Below are 18,575 nucleotides of genomic sequence, written 5' to 3' on the forward strand. Positions count from 1 at the left end.
AGCAACACACTACCTCAATTTGAAACATCAATCACTAGTGCACATTGAGGTAGTTGAAGTGGTTATATAAAAAAAGTGATGTTATTAGATTAATCATTAAAAGTATTAACATATCATTATCTCCCCTCAGCAAGAAATGATACTTTAATAAGCATAGCGTCGTATTGGAAAACAAAAAAGACAATTTTGATGTCCTAGAACCTATCCATATTTTCAAAATTTCTAACGAATGAAACAAAATATGCTTGTGCACAATCAAGATACAGTAGCAAATCATCAAAGTACTTTTTTCAGGTCAGAAAAGCTTTCAATTATGATAAATTGAATGTGCAGTTCAGTTATCGGAATAACATGGCGAACATCCATGCAAACTTGTTCGTTAATGAATGGTCCATATGTCAGCTCGCACTTAGTATGGCAATGCAAATCTATAGGTATAGACTATACCCCATATATGTAAGTACATGACAGACATTCCTTAAACCAGGTAAGACACCAGTAGAGCCTTACGGTATTTCAACTCCGAATAACTAAATCCTCCATGCTGTTAAACTCCCTAGGACTTCTCTCAATGCATATTCTTGGTGACAGACCTACTTTGTTTCAACATAATTAAATCTGTGCTTCTTGAAATATTCTTGAAATCCATACACGCTCTGGTCATAGTTGAACTGCAGAGGAGGAAATGTATCACGTCAGCTCAAGAAGAAAACCTGAATCCATCTATAAAGAATTGAACTGACAGGTAGAATCTCATTCGCAAAAAAATTCAGGTGACTCACAGGTAGAACTTTTACAGAATATTTAGTGATGTTGGGATCCAGACTCTTTCCTTGGCTAGCAGCCTGAGAAAATACAGAACAAGTCATTACCAACACAAAAGAAAGTAAATTGTATTGATGTGCCACTGACATTATGCTTAAGAGAAAAATATCTGCAACTCTATAACTAAATAACATGTTATTCCTGAGCGTGAAAGGATGAAACCGCATTTCAGTATGTACACGGCTGAGCAAGAAATGATTTAAGGATTCAGATACCATTTAAGATCAACAAACAAACAAATTCAGGTTAATAATCTAGCGTAGAGGGTTCTTTCTCAAAGTGAAAATAGTGTCCCTGAATTAGGCCGTGCTAAACTTCAAAGATCCGTGAAGTGGACTGAATCAGAGGGCACATAATGCAGGAAAGTTGGTGTATATCTACAATAACAGACAGTCTTTTTTCTTGAACTTTCCTCAAACAAGAGCATATGACTTCCAGCTTGTTGAGCATCTCATGCAGAAATAGTTTCTTCCTTCTTGTATCATCAAACCATTACATTAACAAGAATGCAGCACTTTATCATTGTTGGGGGAATTGTACCGTGTGAGCCCCTGTTCCCCTGTTCGTTAACTTCAACCATAATGGTCAAATCCCAAAAACCAAAATAACAAGGCTAACGTCAAGGTAGGGATAATTCCCTCTATGCTTTGCTGGAGTTAGGCTCGAGAAGGCATAGTGAAACCCAAGGAACGAAGCTTGGAGGCGAAGCCCAAAGGGGTGCGACGAAGCCAGCAAGCGAAGCCCTGAGGCTGAAGGAGGGCGGCGTGAGGACCTTCGGTGACAAAGCGAAGGCTCGCCTAAAAAGGAACCCGCAAGTTAGTTGAAACCCGATGAAGAAATGGCTGAAGGGAGATCGCTAGTAACCCTGACGGAGGGTCCCCCAGGACATGTGTCGGGATTTTGGTTGCTTAAGGCAATATGGGTAGACAATGATCGTAATACCCTTGGGATATTCTAGAATATTTCCTGGTGTTAAAAGGAATATTCCTATAAATAAAGGGTAGAAATGTAATGACGTCAAGAGTGGTTGAGCTGTGACTATAAATACCGCTACTCACCTAAGGTAATACCTCAGAAACACGGATACTCCACTCCGGTGCCGTATCCGCACCGGATGCGGTATCGGATACTGATACGCGGCCGATACGTATCCGTGGAATATCCGCGCGAAAATAATTAGAGAAAATATGGATACGTGGGCCGATACGTATTTCTTCTGTTGCGGATACGGCCCAGCCCATGAAGCCTAACCTAACCACGGGCGGGCGGAGTCACGCACGGGCGGTTGGCTTGCGGGCACGAAGGCGGCGGCTACTCCACGCCAGACGCACTCACGCACGAGCAGGCGCGCGGGAGAGAGCAGCGGCCGGCGCGGGAGAGCAGCGCGCGGCGCACGGCGGGCAGGCGCACGCGCAGCCGGGGGGGCGCTGCAGCGGCCGACGCGGGAGAGCAGGGCAGCAGGCGCACGACGCACGGGCGGGCAGGCGCTTCAGCTTCATTGGTTTGTTCTCCTCTTTCTTCCCCTCCCATTTTGCCTCTCCCAATTGCATTAGGTGCCTACTGCCTAGCACTTAGCACTTAGCATTTAGCAGTGTTATTACCGATTCATCGTGATGGCGACCGAAGGTTCAAGTAGTGATGCTGCTGGTGGTGTTTCTGCAACATCGACAGATGTTAGAGCTCCATTGTGGGATCATGTCCACATTTTAGACAGACCTAGAGCAGGGGGGGGCAATACTAGATGGAAGTGCAAGTATTGTTCATATGAAGGATTCAGTAGCTACACTCGAGTTGAAGCTCATTTGCTGCAGAAGAAGGGAAAGGGAGTGGGTATATGTCCGAAGGTGTCTATTGATTTGCTTAGCCAAATGAGAAGAGATGTTCTAAGGTGCAAAGAATTAGTAGAAAGGTTAAGACAGAGAACTGTGTCTTTGCCTACTACAGGTTCTTCATATGGTGGCAGCACGAACAAGAGAGGACCTGCAAGTGCATTGGAGAAATCTTGGGCAATGGAGGACCGTAAGCATTTGGATACTCTAATTGCTAGATCATTCTATTATGGAGGTATTCATTTTCATTGCAATACACTAATTTGCAATTTTAATTTTTCTTTACTTGTGCAGTTGTGCTAATTCTGTTTTTTAATTGAATTACAGGGATATCTTTCAATTTTGCAAGAAATCCATATTTTCAACAAGCAATTTCCTTTGCTTGTAACTGCAACTTGGCGGGTTATAAAATGCCTGGGTACAACAAGCTTAGAACTTCGCTTCTGAAGCAAGAAAGAGGTCACATTGAGATGCTATTGCAGAGTTCAAAGAGCACATGGCAGGAGAAGGAAGTGACAATTTGCGCTGATGGATGGTCAGATCCGCAGAGGCGACCACTCATCAACTTTGTTGCTGTTTCTGAGAAGGCACCTATGTTCTTGAGGGCTGATAATTGTGAAGGGCAAGTGAAGACAAAAGAATACATTGCTGAGAAGCTTAAGTCTGTTATTAAAGAAGTGGGTCGTCAAAATGTGGTACAAATCATCACAGACAATGCTGCAAATTGCAAAGGTGCGTGTCTTCTTATTGAAGCTGAATATGAGAATATATTCTGGACACCATGTGTTGTGCATACTCTCAATCTTGCTTTGAAAAGTATTTGTGAGCCAAAACTCCCAAAGAATGAAGAGGAGGAATTTGTTTGGAAACAACTTGAATTTATACATGTTATTAAAAGTGAAGCCCAAATCATCAAGAATTTTATAATGAACCATGGCATGTGGCTTTCTATGTTCAATGAGTTTAGCCATTTGAAGCTACTAGCTATTGCTGAAACACGATTTGCATCAGTTGTGTGTATGTTGAAACGGATGGTGGAGGTAAAAATACCTCTTAAGCAAATGGTAATTAGTGAAGCATGGGACTTTTACAAAGATGATGCTCAAACAGCAGCTTTAGTCCATGACAAGGTATTGAGTGAGGTTTGGTGGAGGAATGTGGAGTACATACTTAAGATTACTACTCCTATCTATGAGATGATACATGTGACGGACACTAACACACCATGTCTTCACTTGATTTATGAGATGTGGGATTCTATGATTGAGAAAGTGAAGAAAGAGATATATCAATGGGAAGGAAAGCAACCAGATGAGGAGTCGGACTTATACTTGGTTATTCATAAGATATTAGTTGATAGGTGGACAAAAGGCAATAATCCACTTCATTGTATGGCTCATTCACTCAACCCAAGGTAATAATCAATACTTGCTATCTTGCTTATGTTTATAGCTCGATTGCTAATTCACTTGCCTATGTTTATATTGTCGATATTATAGCCAAGAGTGGCTACATGGAGGTGTTGGTCGTGTACCTCCACACAAGGACAAAGAGGTATCGAAAATGAGGATGACATGCTTCAAGAAGTACTTCTGCATACCAACAGAATTGTCTCAAGTGAAAGAAGAATACGCAAGGTTCTCTAGTTGTTCCGAAGAATTCAATGATCCTGACTCCCTCCATGATAGATGGTTTGTTTCTCCCATGACTTGGTGGACAAATCATGGACAATCTGTTCCTTTATTGATGAATTTGGCCATCAAATTAGTTAGCCAACCAGCCTCATCTTCATGTTGTGAGAGAAATTGGAGTACATATAGCTTCATTCATAGTGTCAAAAGAAATGCTCTAACTCCAGAGCGTGCTGAAGATTTGATCTATGTGCACTCAAATTTGAGACATCTCTCAAGAAGGACTGATGATTACAAGAAAGGGGAATCAAAGATGTGGGATGTGGGAGGAGATTCTTTTGAATCTCTAAGTGGTTTAGGAATTCTTGAAGTGGCTAACCTTTCTCTTGATGAGCCTGAATTGCAAGTCGTGTCTTTTGGAGATGTGGAGGCTGATATTTGGGAAAATGAAGATGAAGCAAATCCTGAACAAACCTAGTTGCATACTTGGATGAACTTGCAAGCTACTATCCTACCTATTATGTTATGTAATAGAACTTAAGTAGAACTTGCTATCTGCTATGTTGAACTTCTATGTTTCATTGTGTGAGCTACTATCTACTAAACTTTCTAATTTGCTATTTGTGAGATTGTGTTTCTTATATGTTCGTATGTGTGATGACCCAAATGGCAGCTACTTATTTTTAATAAAATATTATTGAAACGTATCCGCGTATCGGGATTTCCGGAAAAAAGACGTATCCGCGTATCGGTATCGGTCCGATACCGATACACGTATCCCGTATCCGTGTAACTTAGGGTAATACTCCCTCCGTTTCGCAATGTTTGTACACGCCTACCATTACGTACAAACCAAATAATACTGAAATCGAGTGAAAAAATGTAATGAGATGACCATGCTACCCCTAATCAATGTAAGGATGAGAGCAAGTAACTCACCAGTGTTGGGGTAAATGCATGCATGCACTCAGAGGCATAGCAGGAAAATGGATCATAAAACATCCTTGGTTACCGCAATGGACAAACAATTTGAGACAGATACTCCCGAGGCTATGGACAAACATTGTGAAACGGAGGGAATAACAAGAAAGATATGGTTATTACACCGACAGTTACGATACTATCACTGTGTTGCTATCACGATCACTAACATTTGACAACATCCGTGGGGATCGAACCCACGACCACGTAATGGTCTCATGCCACCGAAGACTAGGAAAGAAAAGACACAAGCGTCTGCGGACAGCGAGGGGGACTCAGAGATCCCTTTGTAGCAAGGAATAATGGCGATTGAGGGTGCCAAGGCTTTGGTCAAGGCCCCCAGAGTCGAAATACCAAGAGTCGACATGGTTGTCCCGAGCAGAACAGGGGGGTCTGGGGCAGTCGCTCAGGGCATCCACGAAGGTCAAACAACCACACCGAACGCAGCGGAGCATCATCGGGTTCCCCCACACGTCCTAGGGGACCATGGAGCAGGGGATCACAATAGTAACGACGCACGATACAGGAGCCAAGTGGAGGAAGCTAACAAACAAATCCAAGAGCTATGCGAGGAACTCATGTCCCTCCACTAGTCCCTTTCATCTCAGCAAGGGCCCTTGGGAGACCTCAGCGGCAACGGAGACCCAAAGCTACTTCATCAATGAGGGTCAGAGGAACCCCATCGACTACGAGAGGTAGATCAAGCCTCCCTGTTGGCTACTAGTTTGCAGATACGATCGTGGCCTCCGGGTTCAAAATGCCTCGGCTGCACCTATACAACGGCGATGACCGACCTAAAAGAATTTATGATGAGCTTCAAGGCTGGGATAGAGTCCGCCGAGGGAGACAAAGCCACCATGGCTAAGGCCTCCATCCTAGCCATCAAGGGAATCGCGCTCTCATGATATACCTCTCTTCCAACGAGAATGATATTCTCCTGGGAGTAGCTTCGGGAAACGCTTTTCTCACACTTCCAGGGCAATTATGCAGCTTCGGTCACTGTAGATCTGTTTGCAGTCAAGTAGCAGGAGGGCGAGAGCTTGAAGGAATTCACCTGCCACTTCGTACAAGTGAAGCGACAGGCAAAGGGTCTCAATGACGACACACAGTGATTGATGCTGCAAGGCAAGGCCTTCGTCCGAGAGCCCTAGCCTTGTGCCTGGCACGTAAACCAGTCAAGGACTCTCGAGTGCCGAGGATGAGCTTCGAAGATGCGCAGATAGGCCGACCTCCGAGGCAAAGAGCAGTAGGGCAGACGAAGGAAAAACACCTCAAGGAAGGGAGAAGGAAGAACGTTCAAGGGAAGCCCATAAATCTTCGAATAGGCACAGAACCAACCGTCATCATTTTCACCAGCCAAGGAGCCATAAGCAAGGGGTGCACAATATCGATGAGAGCTCAGATAAGAGTAGGTAGAGAGGTGGAGGCTTGACGAGGGATCGGGGTTACAGCTCCAGGCGGCCCTGTCCGCTTTACTGTGCGGTGCACGGCGAAGACGCATGTCTCACAACCAAGCTGTGTCCTCAGTTAGTGGCCCTGAAGAAAGGGCTAAACCGACAGTCATCTGGAGCTTCGGGCTCGGGGTCTTCACATGATCCTCAAACAGTGCACCATGTGGAGATGCAAGGTGGCCCAGCTTTTGTCGAATCCCTATGTACACCCACCCACCCTACTACCCAAGTGTTACAAACGCTTAGTACCTCGGAATGCACATAAGAACATGGAATTATGCCATGGTTGCCAACCAATTGCCAACGCATTATTTAACAGAAAATGTTACAACATCACAAAGAGGCTAGGGGGGCTGGTAGAAGATCCCAAAGGATCACAGGAGAATCTCCTTATACCTGCGACTACGCATCGACTGGAAGGCGAGGTCGTGCCTTGCATCAAATGGAGCCTTCGAATCCATTTCCTGATCAAATGGGCCCCCAGAACAAAAGGATTCCAACGACGAAGTCACAATAAAGGCTTCAACCATCGCAAACTCACCTTCTTCAGTAGGTTCCTCCTTTGGTGTGAGGAGCTCTGCTGCCGATTCACCATGTCATACAACGCATGTAAAGACCTCCACACTCCATCGCCAGAGGCATTTCATCTAATACGGTCCTCTTCGGGTCGAGGCCCGATGATAGCGTCTTCTCCCGCCTGTAAATGGGATGAGGACCGTGTCCGATAGTGCGTTTGAAACGTTGAAAAATGCGAAGAGAAAGATTAAGAAATAAAGCCAACGCAGGGTGGTTCCATTACCAAAAATTTGCCTTACAAGAGACCGATAAAGACCTATCTTATGATCTAATGAAACATATTGGCAGGGCCAGGGTTACAAAATCACACTTGGGCTCCGCCAATATTGACTCATTCGCCTTGGCTTCCCTCTGCTGCGTCCCCGCCGCATGACCCATCGGGTCCAGTCGCCGCTGAGGCCGAGGCGCTGGTACCAACGTCCCGGGCTCTAGCAAGGGCTTAAGCTTGGCCATAGGTACGCCAATACTTGTAGAACAAAGCACGAGCGGCCGTTTTCACCTTGTGACCACAGACTTCAAGACGGCTCTCGTAGGGAGCTCATAGTCTGATGTGCTGAGGGTCTCAAAATGGGAACAATCAGTAGCCCTCAAAGTAGCTAGGGTTGCCTTCATGGACACCCCAGCACAGAAGTCACTAAAGTTGTATGCGCCAGTCTGCAAGAAAGATGTAACCAGACCAATATACTCGAGAGCACCTCGAAGGTCGATCAGGCTATGAAGGGGGGGGGGGGGTGTTAACCAATCTCAGCTCGCCGAACAACTTAAACACTGCTTCAAAAATGATGCAGGCATTCTTTGTATGGTCGGCCAACTCGTCTTCTAGAGCTACCTTCTTATGCTCGAGCACCACCTTCTCCTACTTGAAGGTGGCGGTGAGCTCTTCTCGCATCACCTTCTCGCGTTCAAGGGTTGCAGCAGATCAAACACCTGTCATCACTCCTATTCGAGGGCGGCCTCAAGGTCAACCCTTCTCCGCATCGCCTCTCCTCTTCCTGAGCAGAATACAAAGCACACCGCCGTTCCTTCTCCCCTTTGAGGGCATCATCAGAAGTGCGCCGCCTTTTCTTCTCCTCCTCGAGGGCACCCTCTGAGGCAAGCCACACCTAACGCTCTTCGAGTTTAGCTCAGAGGTCCTTAACCTCCTCCTCGGCGCGGTAACGCTTGGACTTAGCTTCATCAAGCTGGACTCCCATGTGGTCGATAACCGTCAAGCGCCTCGCACCAGAACCAAACCTTGTCGTAAATTCATACGTAGGTAAGCATCAGAGAAACAGCACTAAAACGCAAAAACATGTGAAGCCACACCTTCGTTTGCACCATAAAATGTGGTCGATCAGGTCACCAAGGGCATACTGTTTTGCCATCTTCTCGGCCGGGGTTTTGTCCAGCGACTCGTTGAGCGCGATGAGAGCATGCTGAGTAGATGGCCTCGCAAAGAGGTCGTTGCAATTAAAACCTTCGGAGGCGGAGGTGTTGCCGCTCGGCTGAGGGATCCTTAGTCCCCATCAATGACTTACCCTTCCCCAAGCCTAACTTCAGCGGAGAGGTACGACGTGGAGAGGCACTCTTTAATGAACAACAGAATCTAATATAAGATATAATACACAAATCAAATAAATATGTAAGGAAGGTACCCGAAGTATTTTCTTCACTCGCGTTCAAGCGGGCATCGTCTCAATGATCAAAAGAGCCTTGGGGGGCCATAGCAAGGGTTGAGTTCACGATAGCTTCCTCCCTGATATCATCTTCATCATCGCCCCACAAATCCTCTTCAAAAACCTTCTTCTACTCATCGTAAATCACACGGGAACCCCTGCGCGAAAGGGGAGCCATAGAAGTAAGAGGCACCGCGGCGATAGGAGACTAGTTGCGAGCTCTGGGAGCGGACGAGGTTGACGTCACATCCTCGTCACCGATCAACTTTGAGGGCAGACCACCACGGTTATCACCATGTCCTTCGACGACCGGCACAACCCGCCTCTTCTTCGTTCCTAGCTCATTACATGATCCGGAGCCTCAACAGGGGGCCTTCGTGGCAGTAATAGAAGCATATACATCGTCAGCAATTGTGTCTGCTACTTTTCGCCTTCACGTGATCTCAGGAGGTGGAGTGCGAGGCCCGTAGGGCAAGGGAATGCTGCCCATGACGTGGTTGATCCGTCTACCTTTCACCCTCGTGATTAGCTCTTCATGCTCAGGCCGTGTATACAGACAAGCAGGGCCTCCGCTTTCACCTCGACGTCCTCAACGCTCTCTGCAACGAAAGATAAGTAACCACAACATTTCGCCAAAAAAAGGGGGATGTCGAACGCATGTGGACACCTACCCGGTGCCCCTTCGAGACGGATTTTAAAAGCTTGAAGCTCGTCTGAAGATTCCACAGGCAGCACTTCGGACTTCCAGCCGAAGGAGAGCAGGCTAACCTCGGCTGCACAATACTCCTCAACAAGGCCACGGAAACCAAGATGCTTCACGACCAGTGTGATGGTCTTGAGCTTCGCGTTAACATCATCTATCATGTCCACGAGTGGCCCCCTTATACAAAGCCATCTTCAAACCACAAGGAACATTATAATAGAACTAGAAATCGGTCCAGCCATTAAACCACCAATTCCATTGAGCCTTCGCAGGCACCAGTAACCCTGCGAAAGGGCAAAAAACGACATTGTCGTATGACGCCACATACTCCTCTCTGTTCAGCACCAACTTTTTTGGCTGGCAGTGCGTGTAGTGCAAGAACGCAAAAGCCAAAGCGCTAGGCTTCTTGCCCTGCGAGCACCAAATCCACACGAACATCGAGAGCCAAACGATAGCATTTGGCATCAGCTGCTGGATCTGCAGCTCGTACCGATTCAGGATACCAGTCAGCATGGAGATGTAAGGGAAGAGGAGGTCGGTGGAGAAAAACTCGAGGAAAAGAACATCACCTTCACGTGGCTGCAGCCAGGCGAAGGCAACCAGGCATCGCCCACGTCGCGAATCCAACGCTTCTCCGCCAGAGACTTAATATGCCCTTCGGTGCACCGGCTAACTCCAAAGTATGGTGTTGATGGAGCCGTAGCACTAGCGTGTTGAAGCTTGGATTTTGTCATCTCCCAAAGGGGACAAGAATCGAAATATCAGAAGAGACGATGCACACCTCACCCGAAGGATGTGCACAGCAACAAGGAGAGAGCTAACAGACGAACAAGAACACAATAGGGTGTAAATTACCACAAGTGGGGAGGGGTAACTCATATATATACACCCCGCACCCAAGGCACGTCCCCGGAAAATCCGGGGCACGCCTCCACACGTACGACGTACCAGAGTGCGACGCGTGTCATGACACACAGGGCATGTAACGTCCACATCACATCTGCACATGAGAAGTACACGGGACATGTGAGCGACACGTGGCAGCAAGAAGTGGGACCACGTAGCGCCTCGAAATTAACCGCCATGCTGCACGACACCATAATGGTGTACGACACAAGCACTGAGACGCCCGAGTTTCCATGGAGAATTGCAACAGTCACCACTTAACTACAAGCAACATGCGACGGTTCACCTTCTAAAACCAGCCTAATCCACTGCATACAAATACGGAACTCACCGCTATGAACCTCACATAACATTCACACTCTATCAGCATTCCCGTCCACCATCTAGCCAGCAACGTCAAAAGCCAGCGAAGTCACGAAAAAGCTAGTCATGGAGTGGGCAGAACTGTCATGGCCAGCCCTTCGCGCCATCATCGACTGCTTCAACGAGCCAAAGGACTTCGTATCCTTCAAGGCGGTTTTCTTCTGGTGGCGCAACAACGTCCGTCGCGAAGAGCATTCGCAATTCGTCCCTTGGATCCTCCGAACTGATGAGGTCCATGAGTCAGGCGAAGTGTCCTATTGATGGAGGAGCGAATCCTCACCGTGCACATCCTGTCGTTCGGGGGGCACAGGACAAGCCAGTACCTTCGATGGGAACTACCTGATAGGATTTGATTGCAACGACAGCTCCGTGAGAGTCGCAAACCCGCTAACCAGAGAAGCATTCGTGCTGCCCTAGCTCCCGAAATAGGCCCTCTATCAAAACCCGAAGGGCTTCTTTACACGCCCAAAGCTGGGGGCCGAAGTAGGAAAAATCATTATCATCCATGCGTACCGCAACTGCTATCTCATGACTGGAGAACGCCTCGAGGAAGCATCGTGGTGGCAAGTCGGTAGCGTGGATGGTTGGATATCAGAGCCAACGAAGGAGCTATGGGCACGTATATGGCTCAAAGGGGGAGAATATGCGCGAATCATTCAAGAAGGAGGCCACGTGCTCCTCCTCTGAAGTGACACGTTGTGGGTTCCACCACCAGACAACATCCGGTGGACTTTGCCCCCGCAAGCGCCACATAGCTTCGAAGACTAGAATGTGCTCAACATTAGTGGGCGCCAGGCACTTGATTCGTGCCAAGCCTGGAGTAAGGTGCCTTGCGAAAGAAGAAGCATTTATCTTTCGAGCAATGCATAGATATTTTGTATAGATCGCGCAGGGGTTATATTTTGAACACTATTAGCAAGTAATCGAAGGGCTGATGCCATCGTGCGAAGAATGTGTTTTGTTTGTTTTCATGGCATGATAGCGGAGGGCTACGCCCTTATTTAATATATACACATTTCATGCCCTTTGCTCTGTAACATAGGTTAACTTTGCCATTTTTGGGAATTGACTTAAGCCAACCGAAGGGGGACCGAGACAAGGATACCACCCCACTGATTCTCAGCTTCGGCCCCCCAAAGTTAGGACCAAGACTGCGAAGGGGCCACTGTTGGGGGAATGGTACTGTGTGAGCCCCCGTTTGTTGACTACGGCCAAAATGGTCAAATCCCAAAATCCAAAATAGTGAGGCTAACGTCAAGATAGGGATAATTTCCTCTATGCTCTGCAGGAGTTAGGCTCGAGGAGGCGTAGTGAAATCCAAGGAACGAAGCTCGGAGGTGAAGCCCGAAGGCCAAAGGGGCGTAAAGAAGCCTGAAAGCGAAGCCCGAAGGCTGAAGGAGCACGACGAAACCAGCGAAGCCCTGAGGCCAAAGGAAAGCAGCGCGAGGACCTTCGATGACAGAGCGGAAGCTCACCTAAAAAGGAACCCGCAAGTTAGTTGGAACCCGATAAGGAAATGGCTGAAAGGAAATCGTCAGTAGCCCTGATGGAGGGTCCAATGCGGGTCTCACAGGACACGTGTCGGGATTTTGGTTGCTTAGGGCAATGTGGGTAGACAGTGACCGTAATACCCCTGGGATATTCTAGGATATTCCCTGGTGTTAGAAGGAATATTCATGTGGATAAATGGTAAAAATTTAATGATGATAGGAGTGGTTGAGGTATGCCTATAAATACCTCTACTCACCTAAGGAAATAACAAGAAATGAACTATTATTACACCGACAGTTATGGCACTGTTCACTATGCTGCAATCACGATCACAACAATCATCCTCTAGCCATGAAGACTAATCACAAAACATTAAGACTGTTGACAAAAATTGTAATTTACAAAAGAATGATAAAGTAATTTAACAAGCACCAAGGTCACCAATGAATTGCAACATAATCCATTATTCAGTTACATGTTATCCAGAGGGCACAAATTACGCAAAATAGCAGAAGTGAATGAAATGGGTAACCAGAGTATGAATGAAAATTGCATAAAAGTTCCAAAGAAAGAAACTGAAACATGTAAACCAATAGACATGAAGTAAAGAACGATCACCTGTTCTGGGTTGTAAAATACTTCAATAAATGGATATTCATTCCTTTGCCTTGTGAGACAAAACCCTGGACACTTTGGGCACTCGACCTAACAGCAGAGAAGAATGTTCAATGTCTACTTCCTTCAGATTAAGGGCAAAACATATTACAACAGGCACCTAAATGTACATGAGAAATAGCAAGACCAAACATTGTCAGCACAATGTCATCCATACCAAAAGTATCCAACATATAGAGGAAACCAAAAATCGCTAATTTGATAAGGCAGCCTTATGAAAAAAAAAAACTCAACCACGAGGAGAAGACATCCCCCTGGCTTTGTAATAAGAGAGGAGTATCGAACCCTTTGCAGAGGTACTCACATGACCTATGATGTTATGGGCAAGATATCAAGGCTTGCCATTTAATTAAGAGATAAGTTTGGTAGAAGTTAGATTTGATTTGGATTATAAGATAGAGTTTGATTAGTTTCCAATTCAGCTAAAGATAAATTAGGTAAGTTAGGGTTTAGAGTTGGATTCGGATTGTAATTCCGCCCTATATAAAGGGGCAACCGCACATCATTTAATCAAGCAAAAGAAAAATTAATCTAGTCTCCCCAATATTCTGAGTAACCCCAATCTATAGTCTAAGCCCCTCCTCTAACAGAGGAAGCCGTCTGGCTATCCTCCCAGTGGATGTTTATCCTCATAATGATCCTAGGATCATAATATCTGGTATCAGAGACAGACCTTCCTGGGACGCCACCATGCCAAGTTCGGTCGACTAGGCCTGGATATCATCTTGCAGAAGCTGACGAAGTTGGACGCCAAGGAAGCCATGTTGCACGAAATCGTCAATCAGCAATGGGCGTACCACATCACTGTCATGAGATTCAAGGACTCCTCTTCAACGTCGAGCTTGGTGTCACCTATACAACGACCATCAGCAATCATGCGACCAATACAACAGTCACTACGTTGCCTCAACCCATGGTAGTGGTGGCACAGGCGTGCGTGGCACGACAGCATCATTGCTACTGCTGCACCCTTTGTCCGACACGGACAACGTTGCTTCTTCAAGCGATTCTGGCATGGCAGTTTTGATGATCGACGTCATGTTACGGTGGCGTTGTTGCGTGGAGAAGTAAACACGTCTACTCTACTTGTGGTGGTTGTCATGTCGCACCGAGTGGTAACATCCATGAAGGGTTGTAGGCAGGTTGGGATGGTGTGCTCTTCCCTGAACCTTGCCACAGTGGCATCTTGAAAGGAGGCGTGCAGGTTGGCGCCTATCGGGAGATGCGATGACAGTGACATGAGTGCGGTACAGCAGCAACCGACTTCTTGAGGCGAGGCAGTGTCGTTCGGGATCCTCTTTGGTGTGGATCGCAGAGCGGTGCAGCTCGCCAGCGCATCCACTTGTTCGTTCAGTCGCAGGTGCGGATTGAGTCAGCACGTGACGAAGTTCGACTGTCGTGCGCGCGTGCAGAGAGGAGTGGAAGCCACTCGTTGCCATCTAGGCGCTAGGCTACACACAATCGACGGGGCTGCCAAAGGATGCCACCATGGACGCCACCACAACTCGAGGACGAGCTATCTAGCAAGGAGGGAGGAGATGTTATGGGCAGGATATCAAGGCTTGCCATTTAATTAAGAGATGAGTTTGGTAGAAGTTGGATTTGATTTGGATTAGAAGATAAAGAGTTTGATTAGTTTCCAATTCAGCTAGACATAAATTAGTTAAGATTTGGAGTTGGATTTGGATTGTAATTCCCCCTCTAAATAAAGGGGAAGACGTGCACCATTGCAATCAAGCAAAAGAAAAATTAATCTAGTCTCCCCAATATTCTGAGTCACCCCAGTCTATAGTCTAAGCCCCTCCTCTAGCAGCCGACGCCACCCGGTTGTCCTCCCGGTAGATGTTTATCCTCCTAAGATCCTAGGATCATAACATGCGAGCACTCAGGTCCGAGCCTTATGAAACTATAACTGAATACTAATTTCTAGTAGTTATGTGGTATCTCTTGACTAATCTAGCATATCTTTCTGAATCCTAATACCGACAAGTAACAAAAAGAACCAAGCTAATTTTTTAAAACAGAAACTACAGAAATATGCAAAAATAGAATATGTTGAACTTTCACAAGTCAAGCTGAATAGAATACTAGAATTCCTGAGTTTGTTATGCATGTAGTCATGGAATGATCGATAGAGATCACATCAGATTATGTTGCTCAGTAAAATTTGAATCAGGCAATTTGGATAAACTTTATGGTTTTATCTTCAGCAAATAATGGATACAGTTTAGACATGATACACTACAACATTTGGTGTTAATTTAAGCATTGAGAAGTTGTTGAAGCTCATATGTTTGCAATCTTTTCCAAATAGTTCATCCAATTAGAAGTGATCTGACAAGACTGTCATGACACATAATTCTATAAAAACAAAGTGAATACTAGCTTACTCGAACAAATTTTATATGCGGATAAAATGTGGCAGCAGCTTCTTCCAGTACTTTGTCAAGATGCTGTGTATAAGTGCACCTACAAAGGCAATTTTGAGGGTTGGAGTGAGTGAAACCTTTCATATATGAGGACTTACTTCTTGCTAGTGTTTCTGAACAAAAAACAGGAAAGGTCATATACTTAATAGTAAAGGCAACAACTACAGGCCGTCCTTCATTCAGTAGCTGCACAAATTGACGCTCTGATGTGAATGGTATAATTCTTGATGGCCCTAGGTCCTTGGGATATCCAGTGTAGTACCTGTAATTTTCAAGATTAAGAGAACATTAAGAAATAATGTAACATAAGAAAACAAAAAATGCGAATGAGTTTAGTTCCAAGAACGAGTATATATACAAGCCAGCTCCTGAGTGTTGACAATTGCTTAAGATTTAGATCTACCAACGACTTCTTGTGCAGGGAAACTGGTTTGTATACTCGACGGCCTATTTCAAATTCATCCATGGTGCAGATCAACACAAAATTTGATTTAGAGAGGAGATGACAGGTTCACATTACAAATAGACCAATGTGTACAGTAAAGATATTACATCCTTTCTATATCTTAGTGAAAGGATAGATGCCAACCACTCTTAATAATAATGAAATGTGATACGATAAGCCAAGAGCGTATCTGTAGACTATGAATGAGTTCAGAATCTATGTCCTTATCTAATTGAAGGGGCTGAACCATCATCAAGGAGGGCATGTTCAAATTTCTCTCTAACATATAACTAAGAACATTAACTACAAGGTCAGCTGTTAGTTATACGTTCTTTTACACTCCATTTATGGTCTGTTAATCTGTTATACCCTAATAATTGGCATAATAGCAGTATGATAAATAAATAAATAAAGCAGTGGGAGCTGCCTGTTCTACTGAAAAAGTACAAACAAATAATGAACTGGAACACATAAGGACAGTGCATGCTTTCCTTACTTGCATGTTGACCGAAGTTGGGAAATCATCCTATCAAGAAATGACTGGTCTGCCATCTCCGAGGACCCAATGCAGTCCGGAGACCCAATGCAGTCCAGATGCAACTTAAGTCCTATGGTAATGAACATATTACATTAGTTATGCCAAAAGAATAATAGAAAGAAAGGACCTGATGGAATCTTGCATGAATATTTAGTTGCTATAAGGGGAAAATGAAGTCCAGCAACGGCATAGCTTATAAAAAATGGTGGCAGCAAAAAAACACTGGCGGAGGTTTTTCTAAAATGACCTTCCTCAAGCACAAGCATAAGTCTGTAACAACTGAACATATATCACATTCCCACTCCCATGAGCACTGCTGTATGTGGGATTAAAATAGTGCAGCAGCCAACCTAACAGGACTGATGTGAGTTTGCAGAGCTTGTAAGTGCAAACCAATAGCTTACCTCACTACACCAGCATGGTCAACTGGCCAAACACAATCAAAACACAAAATATCACAATCCTAATGATAACTCCAACCTAAATGCTTCATTGATATCAACAAGCAAACAAGCTAAGTGAAACAGTGAGTTCTGCAGCATAACCGACATTTCATAAGGCAGTTTTAGTCAATATGAGCCAATTATGGCACAAAGCAAATAATATATATCAAGTATTACCCTCGCACTTATTGACCATAGTAAAATCTGTAAAATTGAGACAAGAACCCAAGCAGCAGCAGGCAATTAACGATTGTTTTTGCTACAGTACTATTGCTCTGATGTTGCCGTAATACGAGACATGATGCCTCATTCATTCATTCACTAAAAATATCACACATTACAGTGCCACAGGAGAATCCAGAAAAAGAACAAAAAGAATAGCCAAGAAAGACTCAACCCCACTCGGAGATGATGGCTTTCAAATTCACTATGCCAAGTCTGCAGGCTACAGCGCCTACACTCGGCCTGTCATGCTGCCACTGGCCTAATATGCTCACCTTCGCTCGCCTGCAGTGCTCAACCAGTGGTACAACCAGGATTGCACCATGTGGCTGTCCAAATTCGAATCGAGTAAGACCTGCGTAAAAGCTATTCCACACCAAAGGCATAAAAAACAGGTACAATGCAAATGCATACCATACATAATAGATATGAAATTTGAGCCCATGTGCTTAACGATGGTTTAGAATAGCTAGACCGGGGAGGGGGGGGTGCGAGCACAGTGTTACAGCAAATTCACCGAATCATAAAGAATAATCTCAATAAATTAAGTTCGAGACTAGGCTAGTTAGAATACATTTTATTCAGATCAAGATATTGTATGAACAGAAGACCACTTCGTTCCAGATCGGCACTCCCAAATGATTCTGTTTTCTTCACTCTAGTCCTCTAATTGGAGAGGCAAAAGTCCCCAAATTCCAGAAATGGATCATCAAATTCGGGGAGAGGAAGAAGAGGGCAATACCAGGCCGCCGGCCACCGCAGGCCCTCTCTTCTCGGGTGCCGCCGCTCCCTTCCTGCTGCCGGCGATACGCCCCCGCGGCTCCGTCGGTGCCGTCTCCAGGTTTGCTAGGGTATTAGCGCTGTGAGTGGTGAGTGGGGGCGCACGCACGGGCATACGGACGGAGTGACGAGGTGTCTTCTGGGCGGGTCATTTAATTAATTTTTTTCATTCTACCATCCAAGAGAGCAGTAAATTTGTTATTAGATTTATTATTATAGATTTAGAAGAATTTATTTATCATTTTTAATGAGAAATTATTATTTTAATAGAGTAGTAAAAAGTTAAATATTTGTCAGAACGAGCACAGCAGCAGTGTGACAGGTGGACTGAGGCGTTGAGCCGGTGCTGCTGGAGACCATGTAATTATTACAAGTGGCGTCCGCAACTTGCCAGAATAGGTTTTGCAGTTCAGATATGCTGGTTCTGATGCGCGTGAGAACATGCAAATGTCACAAATGATGTAAGTTCGCAGACATTGCGTCGGACTTTTGTTGATGGGATTACTTTCCATCGAAAAGGAACTTGCAAATGTCTGAGTCGATTTTTGTAGCTGTTCGATCTCAATCTGGCAACCAGGATTCCTCTGTAAGTGGCATAGCTTTGTGGTGTTTCGTTATTGGGCCCACCTTTG

The 18,575-nt window shown here is 45.4% G+C and overlaps 1 protein-coding gene across 2 annotated transcripts; it reads right to left on the bottom strand.

Moving 5' to 3' along the window:
* Positions 1-271: 271 nt before the first annotated feature.
* LOC133930045 (uncharacterized) lies at positions 272-18,078 on the bottom strand. 2 transcript variants are annotated; one of them, XM_062376740.1, is made up of 7 exons: positions 17,906-18,076; positions 16,457-16,568; positions 15,658-15,777; positions 15,477-15,555; positions 13,030-13,116; positions 783-845; positions 272-671 (listed from the first exon to the last, which is right to left on the bottom strand). In XM_062376740.1, exons 2-7 carry the CDS (start codon positions 16,510-16,512, stop codon positions 594-596), a joined length of 483 nt encoding a protein of 160 aa, XP_062232724.1. In that variant the 5' UTR covers positions 16,513-16,568; positions 17,906-18,076; the 3' UTR covers positions 272-593. The 2 variants fall into 2 exon arrangements, with proteins under 2 accessions (XP_062232724.1, XP_062232725.1); XM_062376741.1 differs by lacking the exon at positions 13,030-13,116 and having other exon boundaries at positions 17,906-18,078.
* Positions 18,079-18,575: the final 497 nt, after the last annotated feature.

This window comes from Phragmites australis, chromosome 10 (assembly GCF_958298935.1).
Source record: "Phragmites australis chromosome 10, lpPhrAust1.1, whole genome shotgun sequence".
In the NCBI taxonomy this organism is placed as follows: domain Eukaryota; kingdom Viridiplantae; phylum Streptophyta; class Magnoliopsida; order Poales; family Poaceae; genus Phragmites; species Phragmites australis.

Coding starts and splice junctions, on each gene's coding strand:
- LOC133930045 (XM_062376740.1), bottom strand. CDS start 16,512: ATGGCAGACCAGTCATTTCTTGATAGGATGATTTCCCAACTTCGGTCA. Junction 15,556..15,657: donor GTTGTTGCCTTTACTATTAA/GTATATGACCTT, acceptor TTGCCTTTGTAG/GTGCACTTATACACAGCATC. Junction 672..782: donor ATTCTGTAAAAGTTCTACCT/GTGAGTCACCTG, acceptor CCTCCTCTGCAG/TTCAACTATGACCAGAGCGT.